Source organism: Pongo abelii, chromosome 4 (genome assembly GCF_028885655.2).
Source record: "Pongo abelii isolate AG06213 chromosome 4, NHGRI_mPonAbe1-v2.0_pri, whole genome shotgun sequence".
Lineage (NCBI taxonomy): Eukaryota > Metazoa > Chordata > Mammalia > Primates > Hominidae > Pongo > Pongo abelii.
Genome location: NC_071989.2, coordinates 65,083,308 through 65,107,169, shown reverse-complemented (window position 1 = coordinate 65,107,169; position 23,862 = coordinate 65,083,308). Strand labels below are relative to the sequence as shown.

The 23,862-nt window shown below is 38.6% G+C and overlaps 1 protein-coding gene across 4 annotated transcripts in view; it reads left to right on the top strand.

Annotated features, from left to right (window-relative positions):
* IL6ST (interleukin 6 cytokine family signal transducer) overlaps positions 1–23,862 on the top strand; it is a 58,173-nt gene that overhangs the window by 5,714 nt on the left and 28,597 nt on the right. For 2 of the 4 annotated variants that reach the window (XM_024247062.3, XM_024247064.3), the window contains exons 2-5: positions 6,519–6,606; positions 13,075–13,153; positions 19,498–19,803; positions 20,961–21,081. In XM_024247062.3, coding sequence (XP_024102830.1) covers positions 6,571–6,606; positions 13,075–13,153; positions 19,498–19,803; positions 20,961–21,081 — 542 coding nt within the window. In that variant the 5' untranslated portion in view covers positions 6,519–6,570. The remainder of the gene's footprint in view (positions 1–6,518; positions 6,607–13,074; positions 13,154–19,497; positions 19,804–20,960; positions 21,082–23,862) is intronic. The other 2 variants (XM_024247063.3, XM_063724111.1) reach the window with 1 other exon arrangement.

Sequence of the window (23,862 nt, the reverse complement as noted above, 5' to 3'; positions counted from 1 at the left end):
AATACTATTTATTGAATAGTCCTTTATCTTCCCAGCAAATGAGCAACCTTTGAAAAAATCAGATACTAAATTCTTATAAACACTTGAGTCTGTTTTGTTTTGTACTGTTGATTTACTTGTCTGTTCATTTGCCAATCAGTGCTATGTTTACTCTACCTTTAGACTGCCTTTTTTTTTTTTGGCGAGACTTTTTTTTTTTTGAGACAGAGCCTCGCACTGTCACCGAGGCTGGAGTATGATGGCACGATCTCGGCTTCTTAGCTTGCTGCAGCCTCTATAAGCCCAGGCTCAAGTAGTCGTCCCACCTCAGCTTCCTGAGTGGCTGGGATTACAGGCATGCTCCACCATGCCCGGCTAATTTTTTTTTTTTTTAATTTTTTATAGAGATGGGGTTTTGCCATGTTGCTTAGGCTGGTCTTGAACTCCTGGGCTCAAGCAGTCTACCTACCTCGACCTCCCAAAGTGCTGGGATTACAGGCCTGAGCCACTGCACCCAGCCTTCTGTTACATTTTCTAATTAGTTATTACTGGTAAGTAGGAGAGCTTTTTTTTTTCTGGAGACGGAGTTTTGCTCTTGTTGCCTGGGCTGGAGTGCAATGGCAACATCTTGGCTCACTGCAACCTCCGCCTACTGGGTTCAAGTGATTCTCCTGCCTCAGCCTCCCAAGTAGCTGAGATTACAGGCGTGCGCCACCACTCCCGGCTAATTTTGTATTGTTATTAGAGACGGGGTTTCTCCATGTTGGTCAGGCTGGTCTGGAACTCCCAACCTCAGGTGATCTGCCTGTCTCGGCCTCCCAAAGTGCTGGGATTATAGGCGTGAGCCACCACACCAGCTGGAGAGCTATTTTTTGATGATGTTTTGTTTGACTATTATGTTAAACTCTAAATAGACCTATTATTTTTTGATGATGTTTTGTTTGACTACTATGTTAAATTTTCAATAGCCCTAATAGTTTGTCATGTGAGTCTCACTCTTTCTTGATAGATAATCATATCATTCACAATTTATTTTGCATTTTTAGATCTTATTTATTATATTTTTGCTTAAGCCCTTTAGAGCAGTGGTGAATAACTGATGACTTCAAGCATCTTGTCTGAATCCTGACATTAATAGGAACGCTTCTAATTTTTACCTTTAAACCTATAGATGCTTATTATAGGTTTCTTTCTTCCTTTTTTTTTTTTTTTTGGAGGCAGAGCCTCACTCTGTCGCCCAGGCTGGAGTGCAGTGGTGCAGTCTCGGCTCACTGCAACCTCTGTCTCCCGGGTTCAAGCAATTCTGCCTCAGCCTCCCAAGCAGCTGGGACTATAGGTGCCCACCACCACCACCAGCTAATTTTCGTATTTTTAGTAGAGACAGGGTTTCACCGTATTGGCCAGGCTGGTCTCAAACTCCTGACCTGTGATCCACCCGCCTCGGCCTCCCAAAGTGCTGGAATTACAGGCGTGAGCCACCACGCCTGGCCTTGTAGGTTTCTTATAGTAGTACCTGTGGCAGCAACAGCAAGAGCTGCACTAATAATAACAGCTGTTAACCTTTTATTGAGTAGTTACAATGAGCCAAATGATTCTAAGCACTTTATGTATATTGAGTTATTTAATCATCATAACATTCCTAGATGGGTAGGTGGTGGTGGTACCCCATTTTTGCAGATAAAGGACATAAAAGTGAAGGCTATTTAAAAACTTACTTAAGATGTTAAAATATAGGGGCTGAAATTTGAACACAAGCAATCTGGTTCTAGAGTCCCTGTATCGTCTTTGTCATCCTTCACCAAGGTAAGGATGGTCTCTTTCAGTCTTAGTTTTCTGACACTTTGTTGTTATTTTTAAGTTTTAGATGAACAGTTGTTGAATGTTATCAGATGCTTTTCAAACATCCGTTGGAATGACCCTGTCATTTTCCTTTGATCTGTTAATATAGTAATTAGTAGTATCTTTTCTCATTTTGAACTGTGCTTGTTATGTTAGGTTAAATACTTGTTAGCATTCACACTTTGGTTTTGTTTTCAAATCTGTTTAGGCTTTGCTCTACCCACACTACAGAAAAATGTTAAAGGCAGTTTTTCAGGCCCAAGGAAAATGATACCAGATGGAAATATGGATCTATACAAAGGAATTAAAAGCTCTAGAAATGGTAACCACATGAGTAAATATGTGACAGTCTCACTCTGTCATCCGGGCTGGAATGCAGTAGTGCAACCACAGCTCACTGCAGCCTCGACCTCCAAGGCTCAAGCAGTCCTCTCACCTCAGCCTCCTGAGTAGCTGGGACAACAGGCATGCACCACCACAGCTATCTAACTTTTTATTTTTTGTAGAGGCGGGAGTCTTACTATATTGCCCAACCTGGTCTTAAACTTCTGGGCTCAAATGATCCTCCTGCCTTGGCCTCCCAGAGTGATGGGATTACAGGTGGGAGCTACCAATGTGAAGTTTTAATATATGCAAAAGTAAAATATATGCTAAAATAGCACAAAGGTCTAGGGGGAGAAATGGAAGTATATACTATTGTATACTGTGCCTGAGGTAACATAATATTACTTGAAGATAGATTGTGAAAAGTTAAAGATGTACATTATAAACCTAAAGCAACCAATAAGAAAACAAAGAATTATAGCTTATTAGCTAACAAGGAAAAGAGAATAAAAAATAATTAACAAAAATAAATGCAGAAAAGTAAACAGGAACAAAGAACAGTCAAGAAGAAAACAAATACGAAGCTGATAGCTTTAAACCTAATCATATCACAAATTATATTAAATGTAAATGGTCTGAAGACCCAATTGAAAAGCAGAAAAGCAGAGATTATCAGATTGGATACAACCACATGCTGCCTACCCCCTAAAGATGCTACTTAAATATGAAGAAACATACAGATTAAACAAAAAAGAATGGGAGAGGATATGTCGTGATAACACTAATCAAAATAAGACAGAATTGGCTATAGTAATATCAAAGTAGATTTCAGAGAATGTTACCAGTGGTAAAGAAGGGCATTTCCTAATGTTAAAAGGGTCAATTTGTCAGAAGGATCTACCAAATAACATAGTTTCAAAACACACAGGGTAAAAACTGCAAGGAGAAGTAAATCCACAGTTATGTTCAGGGATTTCATTATCCCTTTTTGAACAATGATAGAAGTAGTCAGAAAATCAGTAAGGATATGGAAGATTTGAACACTATCAACCAAATTCATGTGATGGCCATTTATGTAACACTCTACCAGCAACAGCAGTGCTTTTTGAGTGCACACAGAATGTTGATTTCAAGATTTATAAGGCTACAGTCATCACGACAGTGTGGTGGTAGCATATAAATAAGCAAATTGATCAGTGGAACAAATAGAGTAGGAGTCAACCTACCTTCTGTTTCCATAAAGTACTGTTAGAACACAGCCACCCCTGTTTGTTTGTGTATTTTCTATGGTTGCTTTTGTGTCATAACAGTAGATTGGTAGCTCCAATAGAGACCTTATGGCTCACAAACCTAGAATATTTACCTCATAGCTCATATATGAAAAGCTTGCCCACCCTGGAATTGAGAGTACCCAAATAGACCCACACCTATGTGAACAACTGATTTTTAAGAAAGGCGCAAAGGCAATTCACTTGAGAAAGGATAATTTTTTCAGCAAATAGTTTTGAAACAATTATCAATATATACGAAATGAACTCAAATTTCAGCATGACACCATACATAAATATTAACTTGAAATAACTGAGACCTAAATGACCCTAAAACTATAAAACTTGTAGGAAAAAACCTTTTTGACTTTATTTTTATTTTTTATATTTTATTTTTTTTGAGAAGGAGTCTCACTTTGTCACCCAGGCTGGAGTACAGTCGTGCTGTCTCTGCTCACTGCAGCCTCCTCTGCCTCCTGGGTTCAAGCAGTTCTCCTGCCTCAGCTTCCTGTGTAGCTGAGATTACAGATGTGCGCCACCACACCCGGCTAATTTTTTAAATATTTTAGTAGAGACAGGGTTTCACCATATGCCCAGGCTGGTCTCGAACTTCTAAACTCAGGTGATCCCCCCACTTCGGCCTCCCAAAGTGCTGGGATTACAAGTGTGAGCTACCGCGTCGGGCCCTTTGTGATTTTAGATTAAGCAAAGACTTCTTAGATACATCAAAAACACAAATTGATGAATTGAACTTTATTAAAATTAAACCTCCTTCAAAAGATACTGTTAAAAGAATGAAAAGACAAGCATACAAGAAAATAATGCATAAATCCATTTTCTAATAAAGGCCAGAATATCTTCTTAGAACTTTCAAAACTTAATGAGAAAACAGGAAACCCAGTTGATCAATATGTTTGAACAGACACATCACCAAAGAAGATATAGCCAAGCACACAGCTGCCATAGGGCCTAGCCATTCCACTCTTCACACCTTCTATTTTGGGGACACACACTATGTGTTAGTTTCCTAGGGGCTACTGTAATAGAGCATCCTTTTGTTACAGTATCCCTTATCTGAAATACTTAGTAACAGAAGTATATTGGATTTTGGATTTTTTTTTTTCAGTTTGTGTTGTATTTGCATTATATACTTACAGTTAAGCATCCCAAATCCTAAAATCTGAAATCCAAAATGCCAGAGCTCAAAACATTTTGGAATTAGAGCATTTCAGTTTTCAGATTTGGGATGTTCAACCTGTACCACAAATTGGGTGGCTCAAAATAACAAATTTATTCTCTCAAGGTTTTGGAGGCTAGAAGTCCTTTTGAGACTTTGGATAGAATCTTCCTTTGCCTCTCCTAGCTTCTGGTGGTAGCCATCGTCTTTGAGATTCCTTAGCTTACAGCTGCATAACTCCAGTCTCTGCCTGTGTATTCACATGGTATTCTTCCTGGCTCTGTCTCTTTAAAGACACCAGTCATATTGTACTAAAGGCCTATTATACTCCACTATAACATCCAATTAAATCTGCCCATAGAGTAACATTTTGTGGTACTGGGGTTAAGACTTCAACATATTTTTTTGGGGGAACAGTTCAGCCCATAACAAACAAAAAGAAAATTAATTTAATTATATTGTATTTAGAACAGGGGTTGGCAAACTATAGCCCATAAGCCAAATCCAGCTTGCAGCCATTTTTGTAAATAAAATTGCATGGGAATATACCTATGCCCACTTATTTACATATTGTGTATGGCTGCTTTTGCACTTTAATAACGGAGTTAACTAATTGCAAGGGAGAACTTAAAGCCCATGAAGTCTAAAATATTTATTATCCGGCCCTTTACAGAAAATGTTTGCTAGCCTATTTTAGAAGGTGTTAAGTGTTGTAGAAAAAAACAAACAAACAGGAAAGGGGTATTAGCAACACAGGGTGGTTAGGGAAGATCTTTATGAGGAGGTGAATTTGAGTAAAGGCTACAAGGAATTACTGTATATATATTAACTTATGAAGATGTCCACTATGTAGTGGTAAGTGAAAGAAGTTATAAAACATTTCTCACTTATATGATCCCATCTTTGTAAAATAGGAAAGTGTATATTTATACAATATAAAGTTATATAATACATGTATAGAAAATTTTGCAAGAATATCCACCAGAATGTTCATAGTAGTTATCTCTTGGTGGGATTATAGTGCACTTTCACATGGCATTTTTTCAGTTTCTTTTCATTAGACATTTAAAAAATATTTTTATAAATTTAATTCCTTATGTGTTATTAAGTTATATCAAAGGCTTAATGTGTATGAAACAATAATGGAAGAGTCAACTCCTTGCGTAAGTTTGAAGTTACTTGTTGTATTTCAAAGAGGAGCACTAGTACTTAAGCTAGAATTTAAGTGAACAAATCTTAAAATGGATTTTTATCTCTGATTACGTAGAATAGTTGTTAGCAGGCTTAATTTAGTGCTAGTAGAAGAAAAAATATGTGATTGTTAAAGAACTCCTTCTGTCATAAATGTTCCTTTCATGTTTCTGTGACATTACATAGACATCAGGGAAGTTTGCATTAGGTAAGGGTGAGCCAATAATGTTTGCAAGTGTATATCAAATCATAGCACTAGGGCTGGGCGCGGTGGCTCATGCCTGTAATCCCAACACTTTGGGAGGCCAAGGTGGGCAGATCCCCTTGAGCTCAGCCTGGGCAACATGGCAAAACACTATCTCTACTAAAAATAAAAAAATTAGCTAGGCATGATGGTGCCATCTCTAGTCCCAGCTACTCGGGAGGCTGAGGTGGGAGAATTACCTGAGCCTGGGAAGTTACACTGGGAATTACAGTGAGCTGTAATTGTGCTGCTACACTGCAGCCTGGTGATGGGAGTGAGACACTGTCTCAAAAAAAAAAAAAAAAAAGGACTAGGATATTTGAATACTCTTATACAAGTGTTGATGGGTTTATTTTATTCTGAAGCTCAGAACATATCTAAAGTGGGATACTTTCTGCAAACCCGAAAGCCTAAGAGCAGATGGGGATTTTAAAAGTACACATATAATAAAATTATCAAAGCCAGCCTTCTGAACAAGACTCTCCTCTCTTTACAGTGAAACCCAATGGAAAAAGCATGACATTTAGAAGTAGAAAACTGAGCTTCAAATGCCTACTCCTTCACTTACTAATTTTGTGATTTGCGTAAGTAATTGGTCTTGTCTGAATTTTTGTTTTTTTATTTTACAAAGTTCCAATAAATAATCCCTGCCCTCCTCACCTGATTCTTTAGGATATTAGGATACTAAAGTGAAATAATTTATGTGAAAACATTTTGTGTAATGTAAAATAGTATCCTAGTGTTAATTGTTATGAACTCATAATTGATACTAATGGAAGAGAACAGAGTGTGGATAATTTAAAAACTAATTTAATAATTAGTTAATTTAGCGTAGGTGTTACCAACTTCTGGCAGTTTATTCACAGTAACACTGTACTGTGAAAGATATATAGAAATTTTCTTCATCTTGATCCCCACTCAACTTATTCATTCAACAAGCATTATTTTGCCTTCTATTTGGCAATTTTAGTTCATATACTGTTCTACAATTGTAATAGTAATGTTACCATAGTAACAGAGTTTATATTGACATTCTTTTTCACATGAAATGTAAATCTAAATATATTCGTGCTTTTTATTTCATCTTTAGGTTAAGTTAGGAAATGAAAAAAAAATCACAATCCATAGGTGACAAAAATAATTTATAAAGAGCCTAACCATTAAATATTTATCAATTGTAACTCTACTGCTTTTTCTCTCACTTGAGAAAACATATGGAAATGAAAGTAAATCAGAATGAACAACTATAGGGATAATCTTGAATTTATTTTATTTTAAATAAATCATTTATAAACTTTGTTTCTTTAACATTGAAAGTAGCAATACTTACTATACATCATCTAGCTCCTTTTGGCACACTACCATGTTATATCACCGTAGTTGAGGAATGATTCCAGCATTTGGTTTTCAGAAATAATCTTTCCTGTATTTATGGTTACTAGTTAGGTTTTGGCTTCATAGAAGCTTCTCAAGTTACCTGCAGATTTCAAAGAAGGTTAGTGTATGCAATGTATGGTTATAACATATGCATAGAAAACTCTGCAAGAGGTGAGGTGATAGTGCTATTAATATACTTTTAAATTAAATATTAGTATCAACAGAAGGAAAGGAGGGAAAAAATAAGCAAACTACTGTCAATTCTGTCAAATTTTTTTTTAATTTTTTTGAGATGGAGTCTCGCTCTGTCGCCCAGACTGGAGTGCAATGGCACGATCTTGGCTCACTGCAACCTCCGCCTCCCAGGTTCAAGTGATTCTCCTACCTCAGCCTCCTGAGTAGCTGGGACTATAGGTGTGTGCCACCATGCCCGGCTAATTTTTGTATTTTTATTAGAGACGGGGCTTCACCATATTGGTTAGGCTCATCTTGAACTCCTGACCTTGTCATCCACCTGCCTTGGCTTCCCAAAGTGCTGGGATTACAGGCATGAGCCACCGCACCCGGCCATAATTCTGTCAATTTTTAAACAAGCCCCAAGTGAAGTTAACTGTATTGCATATAATATTTTATATAGTGTTACTGTGTCTTCATTTCTTAGATTTGGACTATGAAATCCAGTCCCGTAATAGATGTTTCTTCATCACCTCTCCATTACAATCTTTTAAAAATTAGGAAAGATTACTTTCTAAATGTGAAATGTGAAATCTACCTTTGCCTAGTTTCCTTTGCTTGTGTTCCATGGTACTACTCAAAGAAATCTAATTGCTTTGAAGTAATCATAAGTTCTTTCATGGACCTCTTGTTCTGGAGCAGCTTTGTTGCAAGAATATAGTACATTTGGCTTGGCACAGTGGCTCACACCTATAATTCCAGCACTTTGGGTGGCCAAAGGAGGAGGATCGCTTCAGGCCAGGAGTTTGGGACCTGCCTGTGCAACATAGTGAGACCCCCATCTTTACAGAAAAATTTTTAAAAAATTAGCTGGGCATGCTGGCAAGCTGTTACATGATTAGGGAGTGCATAAAATCAAGTTAGTATGTATATTTAATAAAACAATATTGTGTTCCAAGTGTAGAACTAGGAAGCCATTTCTCATCAAGAAGAGTTAATAGTTTTATTTAGAAGAAAAAAATTACCCATTAAGTATTTTGTCTTTAATAATTTTAGCTTTTATTTAGGTTCAGGGAGTACATGTGCAGGTTACATGGGTATATTGTGTGATGCTGAGGTTTGGAGTACGATTGAACTGTCACCCGGTTAGTGAGCATAGTACCCAATAGTTTGAAACTTAAGTATTTATTTATTTTATTTATTTTTTGAGACGGAGTTTCACTCTGTCGCCCAGCCTGGAGTGCAGTGGCGCCATCTCTGTTCACTGCAACCTCCGCCTCCCGGGTTCAAGCGATTCTCCTGCCTCAGCCTCCCAAGTAGCTGGGATTACAGGTGCCCACCACCACGCCCAGCTACTTTTTGTATTTTTAGTAGAGACGGGGTTTCACCATGTAGGCCAGGCTGGTCTGGAACTCCTGACCTCAGATGATCCACCCACCTCGGCCTCCCCAAGTGCTGGGATTATAGGCATGAGCCACTGCACCTAGCTGACATTAAGTATTTTTTAATTTAAATTAATTTTTTGCATAAGTACTGAAGATTCACATGGTCAACATAGCAAGGCTGCAGAGTATATGGTGGAGCGTCTCCCTCCCACCCTGATGTCTCAAATACCCTGTCACAGCCAGTATTTGAACTTTATCCTCCTAGAGATATTGTATGCATATATAAAAAAAGAATGTGTGTTTTGTTTTCTTGTATATTGTTTTGCCCACAAATAATAGCAAATGCGTTGTTCTGTACCTTAACAATGTAACAATGTATTTTAGATAACTTTATGTTTCTGTACATATAGAGCTTCCTCATTTTTTTTTAAATGGCTACAAGTATTTACATTTAGATGGTTTTGGTATACCATCATTTAACTAGTGTCCCATCATAATCAGGTTGTTTCAGCCTTTTACTATTAAAAACAATGCAGTGAATAACTTTGTACATGTGTTGTTTTATTCATATCTGTAGGATAAAATAAAGTAGAATCATTAGAATCAAATGTGTGTGTTTTAATTTTGATTGATATTGCCAAACTGGCTCTCTGCCTTGTTTGGATAGAGCTTTTTTCTTTGTTTTTAAGTGAGGTCTAATTTACAAACAACAAAACTGACCGTTTTTAAAGTGTTCAATGTATTGGGAAGCTTATGCCAATTTACACTATAATCTTTAGTGTGTAATGATACTTTCGTTGCTTAGTCTTACAACACCCTGTTGATACCTTTTTGGGTTTTTATATTTTTGCCAACACTAATATGTAAGAATGGTATTGGGATAATTTTTGGTTTGTGTACCTTTTTTTACATACTGCAAAACAGAACTCATAAGTGTACAGCTCAGTGAGTTTATCACTGTCCAGATCAAGATACAGAACATGCTCAGCACCCAGAATGTCCCCTTTTATACCCTTCCTTACAAAAAACAACTGCTCTGACCTCTGTCACCAAACATGGTAGACTTTTGCCTCTTTTTGAACTTCTGTAAAATAAATCATGCAGAGCGTACTTTCTTGCCTTTTTTCTCTTTTAAAATGTTTTTGTAGAGTCAGGGTCTCACTATTTTGTGCAGGCTGGCCTGTTAACTCCTGGCCTCAAGCAATCCTTCCCCCTCAGCCTCCCAAAGTGCTGATATGACAGGTGTGGGCCACTGCACCCAGCCTGTCTGATTTCTTTCATTCTGTTTTATATGTGAGATTCATCCATGATGCATGTATCTGTTATTCTTTTTCATTGCTGTGATTCAATTACTTGAATATACCATAATTTATCCTAGTGTTGATAGATATTTGGTTGATTTTAATTTTCATCTATTTTGAATAAAACTTCTGTAAACATTCTTGTACATGTCTTTGGAGGTATTAAGCACTCGTTTATTTTGGCTATACCTTATCTGGGCAGATTTTGTTTGTTTTTAAGGTCTAATTTATAAACAATAAAATTCACCATTTTTTAGTTACAACTTGATAGGAAACCCATGAGTCTAACATTTCTGCATTTCTTATAAGCAAAAACCCTGATGGCTGCCTTTTTTCTAAACTTTGTTTTGAGACGGAGTCTCGCTCTGTCACCTAGGCTGGAGTGCAGTGGTATGACCTCGGCTCACTGCAGCCTCCTCCTTCCAAGTTCAAGCAGTTCTCTGCCTCAGCCTCCTGAGTAGCTGGGAGTAGCTGGGATTACAGGCGGCTGCCACCACGCCTGGCTAATTTTTGTATTTTTATTAGGGACGGGGTTTCACCATGTTGGTCAGGCTGGTCTTGAACTCCTGACCTCATGATCCACCCGCCTCAGCCTCCCAAAGTGCTGGGATTATAGGTGTGAGCCACCGTGCCCGGCCAACTTACCTTTTAAAGAATGTTGGAAGGTAGACTCTCAGAGCCGTGGAGCAAAGGACAGGTTTACTTACAGTCTTCAAAGACACAGATAATGTCTCCCTCTAGAGTAAAAGGCAGACATGCTTCCTGCATATTTTTCAAGTTTAGGGTTACTTAAGATCTGTCTTTCTTTCCTGTGAAGCAGCCTGTTCAGGTGTCATCTGACTTCACAATGCCCTGTGGCAGTTGGGACTCAAGCAGCTGGCACAAGAAAATGCTGATACTCTGACTACTGTTATGAGTAATACAGTGCTTTGTCTCTGACTCAAAAATGTCATGCCTTTTGCCAGTATCCATGACACTGTGGTAGGCTGACTTGTTAGCTTGAAAGTAAGGTAAAATCTCAGTGCCTTTGAAATAGTTGACACAGAATTCAGTGAATTTTGACAAATGTAGTCTTTTTTTTTTAAAATAGAATTTCACTTTGTTGCCGAGGCTGGAGTGCGGTGGTGCCATCTCAGCTCACTGCAGCGTCTGCCTTCTGGGTTCAACCAGTTCTTCTGCCTCAAGCCTCAGGATTAGCTGGGACTGCAGGCATACACCACCACACCTGGCTAGTGTGTGTGTGTGTGTGGGTGTGTGAGAAAGACAGGGTCTCACTCTGTTGCCCATGCTGGAGTCCAGTGGCATGATCTGGGCTTACTGCAACCTCTGCTTCACGGGTTCAAGCGATTCTCCTGCCTCAGCCTCCCGAGTAGCTGGCATCATAGACACCCGCCACTACGCCCAGCTAATTTTGTAGAGATTTTAATAGAGATGGATTTTCACCATGTTGGCCAGGCTGGTCTTGAACTCCTGACCTCAAGTGATCTGCCCACCTCGGCCTCCCAAAGTGCTGGGATCACAGGCGTGAGCCACCGCGCCCTGCCAAATGTATAGAGTCTTATAGTCAGCACCACAATCAAGTCATAGACTATTATTATCACGCCAGATTTCCTTTATGCCCCTTTATGTGTGCCTTGTCTACCTCAGCCCTAGGCAACCCTGGATCTGCTTTCTGTCACCTTAGTTTTGCCGTATCAAGAATTTCCGAGGCACAGTGGCACAATAGCTCATGCCTGTAATCCCAGTGCTTTGGGAGACTGAGGCAGGAGGATCGCTCGAGCGCAGGAGTTTGAGACAGCCTGGGCAACATAGTAAGACCCCCATCTCTTAAAAAAAAAAAAAAAGAATTTCCTGTAAATAGAGTTATACAATATATAACCTGTTGTGTCTGGCTTCGTTTATTCAGTGTGATGCTTTTGAGATTCATTCATACTACTGCATGTATCACTAGTTCATGCTCTTTTTTTTGTTTGTTTGCTGGGTAGTATTCTATGTCTCTACCATTGTTTGGATGTATGTTTATACATTCAGCAGTTGGTGGACATTTGAATTGTTTCCAGTTTGGGACTTATGAATGAAGCTGCTGTGAACATTTGAGTATAAGTCTTGGTGTGGGCATATGTTTTTATTTTAGGGAGTACACTCTTTGGAGTGGAAATACCAAGTCTTATGGTGTGCTTTTAACTTGGTAATGAACTGTCAAATTGTTTACCAGAGTGTCTGTATCATTTTGCATTCCTATCCGAGTAGTTCTCTAATTTATATTTCTCATTTTGAGTGAGGTTGAAAGTATCTTTTCATATGCTTGATTTACTTGTATTTCCTTTTCTATAAACTATTCAAATATTTTTGCCTGTTGTTCTATTAGGTGTTAGAATTTTTTAGTGATTTGTAGGCATTCTTTATATATCAGGGAAAATTTTTGGCCATGCTATGAATTACAAACATTTTTTTCCATTTGTCAGGTATCTTTTAAGGATGCATATTATGGTGAGTTTTGCCATGTAGAAATTTGTCACTCTGAAGTTCTTAATCTCACAGTTATTTACTAATATAGGACTTCACATAAGAAAGAAACAAGATATCTCTTTTAATTAACCTTAAAGTATAAATTATGTTTTCTAGCAGTGTTTTCCACAGCCATAACTTCAGTAGAATAAAGAAAAATAATGTGAAGACTTAAGTTTTCTACATTCTCTAAGAATTTTACCACCTTTTAGAAACGCAGCTACAGCATGGAAACGAGATTGTGTCTTAAATTATGTGTATATAAGAGAAAAAATATTAAAAGTAATATTACACGTGTCTGTTGCAGAAATATCCGCGCAAGATGTTGATGTTGCAGACTTGGCTAGTGCAAGCCTTGTTTATTTTCCTCACCACTGAATCTACAGGTAAGGTTCATGAAATACCCTATCTTCTAACTTCACAAATTAGGTTTATATATTTTTATATTATTATATAATTAAGCTTATGTTTAATTGTTATGTTCATATATTATTTCTAGGATAATCGAGAGAATAATATCTTAAATTGATTTTAATAAAAACATTCTTGACAATCTGTTTTTTATAATTTGAGTTGTAACAGTCAGTAATCTTAAATGCTGTATATCCATACTAACAATAACTTTAAAATGGGGAAGGAAAAAAGTATGTGGGTTTTTTTTTTTTTTTGTAAATGAATAGGAGAAAATTTGTTAAATCTTGTTAAATTTTACGTCATTCATACTACATGCTCCTCAAGTATTGAAGGGCTGCTTTCCTGTGTCTGTAAGTCCTCATCCCCAAATTACAGTTACCCAGATATCTAGTCATTCTATAGGATCTGGTTTTTAACCCTGTGCATGCTGATTACCCTACTGACTCTTCTCTTAGTTGCCTGTATTACATTTAAAATAGAATACTGGCTGGGCATGGTGGCTCACACCTGTAATCCCAGAACCTTGGGAGGCACAGGCGGGAAAATAACTTGAGTCCAGGAATTCAAAACCAGCCTGGGCAACAAAGCAAGGCCCCATCTCTACAATTTTTTTTTTAATTAGCCAAGTATTAGTCCACTCTCACACTGCTGTAAAGAAATACCTGAGACTGGGTAATTTATAAAGAAAAGGTTTAATTAACCTACAGTTCTGTAGGTTGTGCGGAAGCATGGTGGCATCTGCTTCTGGGGAGGCTTTGGGAAGTTTCCAATCATGGCAGAAGGCAGAGGGGGAGTGAGGCATCTCACATGGCGAGAACAGGAGGAAGAGAGAGAGAAAGGGAAGGTGCTACAAACTTTTAAATGACCAGAGCTCACAATAACTCATTTCTCATCCACCATCTCAAGGCAGTACCAAGTGAGAAATCCACCCCTATGATTTAATCACCTCTCCACCAGGCCCCACCTCCAACACTGGGGATTATGATACGACATGAGATTTGGGTGGGGACACAGATTCAAACCATATCACGCCTCTGGTCCCAACTACTCAGGAGGCTGAGCCAGGAGAATCATGAGCCCTGGACCTCGAGGTCACAGTGAGCCATGGTCACACCATTGCACTTTATCCTGGGTAACAGAGCAAGACCCTGTCTCATAAAAAATATTTATGTGTACGTGTGTGTGTGTATGTATATGAATAATATTATCCCAGCTGTCCCCCTTACTAGCTGTAGGACCTTGATCAGTCATTTTCTGTACCTCAATTTCCTGATCTATGAAATGGTGATAATAAAGGCCACTACCTCCTAGGGTTATTAGTGAGGATTAAAGAAGTTATATAGAGGCCAGGCATGGTGGCTTATGCCAGTAATCCAAGCACTTTGGGAGGCCGAGATGGGTGGATCATTTGAGGTTAGGAGTTCAAGACTAGCCTGGCCAATACGGTAAAACCCCGTATCTACTAAAAATACAAAAATTAGCCAGGCGGTAGTGGCGCACGCCTGTAATCCCCGCTACTCAGGAGGCTGAGGCAGGAGAATCGCTTGAGCCTGGGAGGCGGAGGTTGCAGTGAGCCAAGATCGCACCACTGCACTCCAGTCTGGGTGAGAGAGTGAAACCCTGTTTCCAAAAAAAAAAAAAAAATCTGGGCTTGGTAGCACATGCCTGAAAGTCTCAGCTACTTGGGAGGCTGAGGTGGGAGAGTCACTTGAACCCAGGAGGCAGAGGTTGCAGTGTGTGGAGATTGTGCCACTGCATTCCACCCTGGGGTGGCAGACTGAGACCCTATCTCAAAAAACAACCAAAAATAAGTTAATATAGAGGAAATATTTGGACAGTGCTTGGCCTACAGTAAGCATTATAAAAATGATAGTTACTGCATATTTATTATAAAGGTTATTGTTGTCTTTGAATGAAAGTTTCTTTATGAAAAAAAGAGTGTAATATACCAAAACCAGTCTGACTACAGTGGCTCTTATACTTACTTTGATCTGAACATCATTTTTATAAAGTTATGTAACTATTTGGTAGCTGAGATACACCCTTGTTTCATGTTAAGCTAGTGATCAGTGAAAATTCTCAGGTGGTTTTTACATGGGTTACTCTTAAACTAGTTCTCCCTCACCCTATATATATTTCTTATTACCTAAATAGGATATATTTCCTTTGTTGCTAATTTCATTTTATCAGTTTTAGCCTGGTGTTCTACTCTTTCAACATAATTTTGAATCCCAACATTTTCATCCGAAGTGTTGGCAGTTGTTTGTAGTCCTGTCCTCTGCTAATTTGATAAGCATGTGTGTCTGTCTTTTCCCAAGTTGTTGATTAAAATGTTGAAAATAACAGGACTGCATTAGTTACCTGTTGCTGCCTCACAAATACTCCAGATCTTCAAGGCTTAAAATGATAATAATATCTCTCATGGTTTGTATAGGACAGGACTATAGATAGGCAGGCACAATCAGACATATTCATCTTTGCTGTACAATGTCTGGGGCCTCAGCTGCAATATTCAGACTGGGGGCTGGAGTCATCTGCAGAGTCATCTGCAGACTCCTTCGCTTATATGTCTGTTGTTAATGTTATCTGCAGGCTGAGGGCGTTGCTGGGGCCATTGTCCAAAACACCATACATGGCCTCTTTTTATGGCCCTGGCTTTCTTACAATGTGTGGCTGGGTTCTAAGGGCAGATATCCCAGGAGAGAGAAAGAAAGCTAATTGGAGTCTGTATTCTTTTAATGATCTAGCCTCTGAAGTCTCATAGCACACTCCATTGGCTGGAGTGGACACAAGGCATTCTTACAGATCTGATGTGATTGGGGGAAATGGAGTCCCCACCTCTTCATGAAAAGAGTATGCGTGACATTGTAAGAAAAATAGGTGGGATGGGATAAATATGTAGGTGTGGCCATTCTTAAAATACAGTCTTCTCCAAGGATTGAGGGCATGCACTTCAGCATATTCTACTTAAGACCATACTCTAATTGACTTTTTTCTTAGTCAGTATTTTTATATACGGGTAATCAAATATAAATTTGAGTATGAACCTGTAAAAGTAGCAAAATATCAGCAATTTCATAATGTTCATTGTAATATTGGTTAGAGTATATTCTTTTTCTTTTTTTTCTTTTCTTCTTTTTTTTTGAGATGGAGTCTCGTTTTGTCACCTAGGCTGGAGTGCAGTGGCTCAATCTCAGCTCACTGCAACCTCTGCCCCCCAGGTTCAAGCAATTCTCCTGCCTCAGCCTCCCGAGTAGCTGGAATTACAGGTGCGGGTCACCATGCCCGGGTAATTTTTGTATTTTTAGTAGAGACAGGGTTTCACCATGTTGGTCAGGCTGGTCTAGAACTCCTCATCTCAGGTGATCCATCCACCTCGGCCTCCCAAAGTGCTGGGATTACAGACGTGAGCCACTGAGTCCCACCCAGTTATAGTGTATTCTAATTCATATTTCTTCATCTTGCCCTATAAACATTCAAAATAACTTTATCAGATGCCTTTCTTAATTAAAATACTTTCTTTTTACAATTTAATCTCAGCCTGGTAGCCCTGTAAAATGGGATTAATTTGACATGGGATGGTATTAGTGAAGCTGTGTCTCACTTTGAAAAACGGAACATTTGCCCTTTTTTTTTCGAGACTGCGTCTCACTCTGTCGCTCAGGCTGGAGTGCAGTGGTGTGATCTTGGCTCACTGCAAGCTCTGCCTCCTGGGTTCACACCATTCTCCTGCCTCAGCCTCCCAAGTAGCTGGGACTACAGGCGCCCGCCACCACGCCTGGCTAATTTTTTGTATTTTTAGTAGAGACAGGGTTTCACTGTGTTAGCCACGGTGGCCTTGATCTCCTGACCTTGTGATCCACCCACCTCGGCCTCCCAAAGTGCTGGGATTACAGGTGTGAGCCACCGCGCCCAGCCCATTTGCCCATTTTTAATATTTCTCTTATTCTATGTGATTAAAAATTATTCATATTGAGTCTCTAATTACATCTTATGTTTTTAGTACTCTAGAATATATTTCACATTTAACATCCCTATAATTACTTTAGAGAAAGTATAACAAGTGATTTTGCCAAAGAATAAAGTGATGTCTAAGGAGTTGTAAGATCTGACCCAGTATCACAGAGTAACTTAGTCTGAGATTCTCCACTGGATGAAGGACCATACTATTGGAAATTGAGAGTAATACTAAGATTTACAGTAGGCATTTATAAATAACAGCAAGATGATATAAACAGCAAGATGATATAAACATTATCAGTCTGAAACAAAGAAATACACATTCCAGCTCTGGGTTTTACAGGCTTTATGAGAGGTCCTGGGATTCCGTTTGGGGATACAATTTTGACTGCAAAAACTGTTTTTAATTTTTTCTGGGCTCACTGCAGCCTTGACCTCTTGGGCTCAAGCAATCCTCCTGCCTCAGCACCGACCCTCACCCCTGAGTAGCTGGGACTACAGGCGTGTGCCACCATGCCTGACTAATATTTGTATTTTTTTCTGTAGAGACGGGGTTTTGCCATGTTGCCCAGGCTAGTAATTTTTAATCTTAAAAAAACTTCATGGGTACCTACCCAGGAACCCCACAGCAAATAGGATTCATTGAGGAAAGCCACCTTATAATTGTGGACATTGAAGCTAGAGAAAAAGAATAAAATCATGTCAAATAGTTGGGACTTTTATCTTGTTAATAGGTAGCCACTAAATAATTTAAAGTAGACAAATGTCTTAATTATTTTAGAACAGTAACTGTGACAGTAGTATGTAAGATAAACTGGAAGGAGGTCAGACTGATATAGTATCCTGTGCTTCAGCAGTCAAAGTAGCATTGGAAAGAAGATGTTGATATGCTTATTAAGCATATAGAACCAACACAGTGCACTATTGTTAAGTTGGAGGTTAGAGGAGGCTAATTAGAGATGTTGGAAGATGACTACAGAGTATCTGGCCTGGATGTCTGGATGGGAGTGGCGCTGTTAGCAGAGGCAGAGAAATAAGAATAAAAAATAATATGTTTGAAAAGATTATGATACGTAATAGTTTTGGACATGCTCATTTAAAAATAGCTATGGGATATCTCAGGTAGATATATGTCTAATGGGCTATTGAAAGCATGGGGGTTTAGTGCTAGAGATAGGGATTGAGATGTCATCAATGTGGAGTAGGTGGTAGGTAAAGCGTATAGTTGTGTTTAATTTTTTTTTACCCAATCTGATTCTTTGTGTTTTGTTTTGTTTGTTTTGTTTTGTTTTGTTTTTTTTGAGACTCGGTCTCACTCTCTCTCCCAGGCTGGAGTGCAGTGGCGTGATCTCAGCTCACTGCAACTTCCACTTCCCGGGCTCAGGTGATTCTCATGCCTCAGTCTCCCAAGCAGCTGGGATTACAGGTGCCCACCACGACACCCAGCTAATTTTTGTATTTTTAGTAGAGACTGGGTTTTAGCATGTTGGTCAGGCTGATTCTTTGTTTTTAAATAGGGGATCTTATCCCATGCATTTATTTTCACTCTGTTGTCCAGGGTGGAGTGCAGTGGCTCACTACATCCTTGACCCCTTGGGCTCAAGCCATCATCCCACTTCAGCCTCCCGAATAGCTGGGACTATAGGCGTGCACCACCATGCTCGGCTAATTTTTTTTATTTTTAGTACAGATGGCGTCTCCCTATGTTGCCCAAGCCGGTTTCAAACTCCTGAGCTCAAGCGATCCTCTTGCCTCGGCCTCCCAAAAGTGCTGAGATTATAGACGCAAACCATCATACCCAGGGCCATGCATTTATTCTTAAAACTAAACTATTTGGCCATCTTGTTCTATTCTTCCTGTTTTATATTGGTCCCTTGCTGTTTCCTTTGTTGTCTGAGTTTTGATGTGTGGACAATGTATACTGTCTGTCTGTGACCCCAGCTGTACTCCACAACAGCATTCAGGACTGTAGAGGAGACCACCACTGCCTGTTTTCTGGAGAGTTGAGTTTAGACCTGGGATCTAAATGGAGGGACAGGATAGGTTGTGGGGCAAGTATGAATCATGCTGCAGGCAGTTTGTGTTTCTTAAAGAAATAGTTTATACCATGGGCTATAAAGCATGAATGGGTTTTTCTTAATTCAGCTCTATTATCCTTATAATTTGTATATTTCTTTACAAATTCAGGCATTAAATTCTAACCATATTAATTTTCAGTTGTGTATTGTCTTTTTCTGTGTCTTTAGGGATATTTTAGTGAAGGTTGAGGGACTCTACATTGAGTGCTACCAGCTAGATATCATTTTGTACCAGAAAAATTCAGTCCATTTATATATTTTCTATTGTTCCTTTTTAGGTGAACTTCTAGATCCATGTGGTTATATCAGTCCTGAATCTCCAGTTGTACAACTTCATTCTAATTTCACTGCAGTTTGTGTGCTAAAGGAAAAATGTATGGATTATTTTCATGTAAATGCTAATTACATTGTCTGGAAAACAAACCATTTTACTATTCCTAAGGAGCAATATACTATCATAAACAGAACAGCATCCAGTGTCACTTTTACAGATATAGCTTCATTAAATATTCAGCTCACTTGCAACATTCTTACATTCGGACAGCTTGAACAGAATGTTTATGGAATCACAATAATTTCAGGCTGTAAGTTTTGTTTTTGTCTTATTTCAGACTTTGTCATGACTATTGAACTGCATTTTTAATGTTGTCCTTTCATCTTTATAAAATGTAGTAACTTGTGGACTTAGTGACTTGGACATGTTTGGTTTTTAAAGAATAAGCTTAGAAGTGGGAACCACAAGTCTCCTGTCTTTCCTGAAAGTCAAGCAGTTTCAGTTTACTAGAGAAATATTTGACATGAGACCCCCCCCACCACAAGAAAGTATTGTTGAATTGACATAATGATGGTAATTCTCAGTATCCCTTAATTGCTGAGAAAATGCACGTGTAAAGCAGCTACCTGAAGAAAGCGAACAAATATTGGAGTAAATCGTTTTTTGTTTTTTTTTTGGGTGATGGAGTCTCGCTCTGTCACCCAGGCTGGAGTGCAGTGGCATGATCTCAGCTCACTGCCCTCCCGGGTTCAAGCAGTCCTCTGCCTCAGCCTCCCAAGTAGCTGGGACTACAGGCATGAGCCACCACGCCCGGCTAATTTTTCATATTTTTAGTAGAAATGAGGTTTCGCCATGTTGGCCAGGCTGGTCTCAAACTCCTGACCTCAGGTGATCCACCTGCGTCGGGCTCCCAAACTGCTGGGATTACAGGCGTGAGCCACTGTGCCTGGCCTTGGAGTAACAAAGTAAACAAAATAAATTTACTGTGATCCAAAAGTGGGTTATCTAATTTGTGGATCACCCAGACTTTACTGTTTTGGCATTTGCTTTTCTTCCAATGAGTTTGGGAAAGCAATAAGAAGAGAAATATAAATGAATCATTTTGGCTTCTACTTAATTGCCTCTTACAAACGTATGTATATATTACTTTTAAAAATAAACTTAATGGAGAAATCAGTTGATATTTTTTTCCAGTTATAAATGAAAGTTGATTTTACATAGAAAATTAATGTGAAACAAACCAGTTGATGACAGTTAGGATGGATGTATATATATTACTTCCTGAAAAGAAGTGTAAGAGTTGGGATAGAAAAGAAATTGTCATCAGCCTTTCATTGTGTCCATACTTTTTGCTTGGGTTTGATTTTTTTCATCTAATTTAGATCGCAAATGCCTTGGGTAGTATATAAATTGCATAATATTTGTGGATATAAAGCTTTCTGAAAGATGCTAATTAATCCCTTTTAGTGCCTCCAGAAAAACCTAAAAATTTGAGTTGCATTGTGAATGAGGGGAAGAAAATGAGGTGTGAGTGGGATCGTGGAAGGGAAACACACTTGGAGACAAACTTCACTTTAAAATCTGAATGGTACGTTATTTTAAATTTGTTTCATGTTAGATTTATTAAAGTTAGTCATTTTTGCTGAAATTTTTATTTTACCAAGTAATAATATTAAATGCTATTTTAAAACATTTAATTTTTTATTTTGTAACATTTCAAATATATGTAAAAGTAGAGGCCAGGCACGGTGGCTCACGCCTGTAATCCCCCAGGCGCGGTGGCCCACGCCTGTAATCCCAGCACTTTGGGAGGCTGAGGCGGGCAGATCACTTGAGGTCAGGAGTTTGAGACCAGCCTGGCCAACAGGGCAAAACCCCGTCTCTACCAAAAATACAAAAATTAGCCAGGCATGGTGGCAGGCGCCTATAATCCCAGTGACTCGGAGGTTGAGGCAGGAGAAATTACTTGAATCCAGGAGGCGGAGGTTGCAGTGAGCCCGGATCGCACCACTACACTCCAGCCTGGGTAACAGAGTGAGACTCCATCTCAAAAAAAATAAATAAATAAAAAATTAAAGTAGAAAGAATAGTAGAATACCCATACATACCCATCACTCAGCTTCAATACTGGTCAGCTCATGACCAGTCTTTATTTCGAAGGTACTCTTTGCCTATATTGTCTTGAAGAGAGAATCGCAGACATCATATTTCATCCAAAGATATTTCAGTACACGTCTCTAAAAGATAAGGGCATTTTAAAAAAAGCATAACAACATACCATTGTTACACTCAGATATAAAATACTACATTTTCAGTTAGTGTTGATTTCCCTCATTGTCTCATGGATATGCATATATGTATAATTTTTTTACATTTGTTTCAGTCAAGATTCGAATAAGCTCCCTACTTTGTGAATTTATGTCTTGTCTCTTAAATTATAGGTTCTGTTTGTTCTTTTTCCTTACAATTCAGTTGTTAAACTGTTATACATTGTACATTGTTTAACATATTTCCTTGTCTTTTTTTTTTGAGATGGAGTCTTGCTCTGTCACCTAGGCTGGAGTACAGTGGCATGATCTCTGCTCACTGCAACCTCCGCTTCCCAGGTTCAAGCAATTCTCCTGCCTCAGCCTCCTGAGTAGCTGGGATTACAGGCGTGTGCCACCATGCCCAGCTAATTTTTTTTGTATTTTTAATAGAGAGGGTTTCACCATGTTGGTCAGGCTGGGCTCGAACTCCTGACCTCGTGATCTGCCCGCCTCTGCCTCCCAAAGTGCTGAGATGATAGACGTGGCCACTGCGCCTGGCCCCCTTGTCTTTTTCTTTCCAAAAAATTGCTGTTAGACCTACAGATTTCATCAGATTTGGGTTTGATTTTTTTTTTTTTCCCAAAAAAATATTTTGTAGGAGTGAGGTGTACTTCTATCAGGAACGACCAGATAATGTTTCACTGTTTTTCTTTTTTCTGATATTAAGATTGAGCAGTGGTTTCAGGTGTTGTCAGCCTTATTCCTTTATTTACTAAGTTTCCCATTTGTTTTTTCCAAACAGAAAAACTGAAAGAATTTTACAGTGAACACTCTTGCATACCCTAGATTCTACAATTAACATTTTACTATCTTTGCTTTATCACCTATCTATTTATCTATGCATCCTTCTCTCCATCTCTCAATCTGTCTCTTTTTTATGTATTTCATAGTGAGTTGCAGTCATTAATATACGTCACCCTTAATCACTTCAGTATTTCATAGTGAGTTACAGTCATTAATATACCTCATTCTTAATCACTTCAGTATTTACATGAACTAGAGTTCAGTATTATGTTTTTAAGTAAAATTTACATATAGTGAAAACACAAATCTTAGTGTACCATTCAGTGAGTTTTGACAAGTACAGACACCTGTGTAACTCAAATCAGTATCAAGACATAGAACATTACTAACACACCTAGAAAGTTCCTTCCTGCTCCTTCACAGTCAATCCCGGCAAGTGCCCCACCCCATGAGCAACTACCTGTCTGATATTCTTCACCATAGATTATTTTTTCCTGTTGCAGAATGTCTCATATAAATGGGATTATATAGTATATACTCTTTTGTGAAAAGTTTTATAACTCAACAGAATGTTTCCGAAATTTAACCATGTTGTTTTCCCACTAGTATTTCCCTCACAGCTTTGAGCAGTCATCAGTGATTATAATTTGTATATAAATTACAAAACTGTGGTATTCTGTGTTTTGTTTGTTTTAGCTGAAATACTTAAAGAAAAACTTGCCTTTATCAACTGTGGTTTACCCTGAAGTACAGTTCAGATAAGAGAAGCAAGATAGGTATAATATTTTTCCTTAATTACCAGTTTTATAATGAGTTGATTCCCTAGTATCCTCCAAAGGTAGAATAATGAGGGCTTTTCTTTCTCATTATGAATTTATATTTAAACATATTTGATGTGTTTTAATTCGTTATGGATTGTCCCATCTTTGATCAGTGGCAGTTTATTCAAATTGGCTCATTCATCTTTTTTTTTTTTTTTTTTTTTTTGAGACAGAGTTTTGCTCTTTTGACCAGGCTGTAGTGAAATGGCGTGATCTTGGCTCACTGCCTCCCGAGTGGCTGGGATTATAGGCACCCACCACCCCGCCCGGCTCATTCATCGTCTTGACACAACTTCCTTAGCCTTTGATAGCTGATATAACATGCTTTTACAGGGTCATCTTATGTATTTCCTCACCCAGACCTGGAATCAACCTTTTCCCAAAACTCTCTGGTTTCATTTAGTGTGAAATAATATTTACAGACTACAATCAGGGTGCCACAGGAATTCATCACTACTGGTTTGTCATAGTTTTTAGATTTTTTAGATTTTTTCG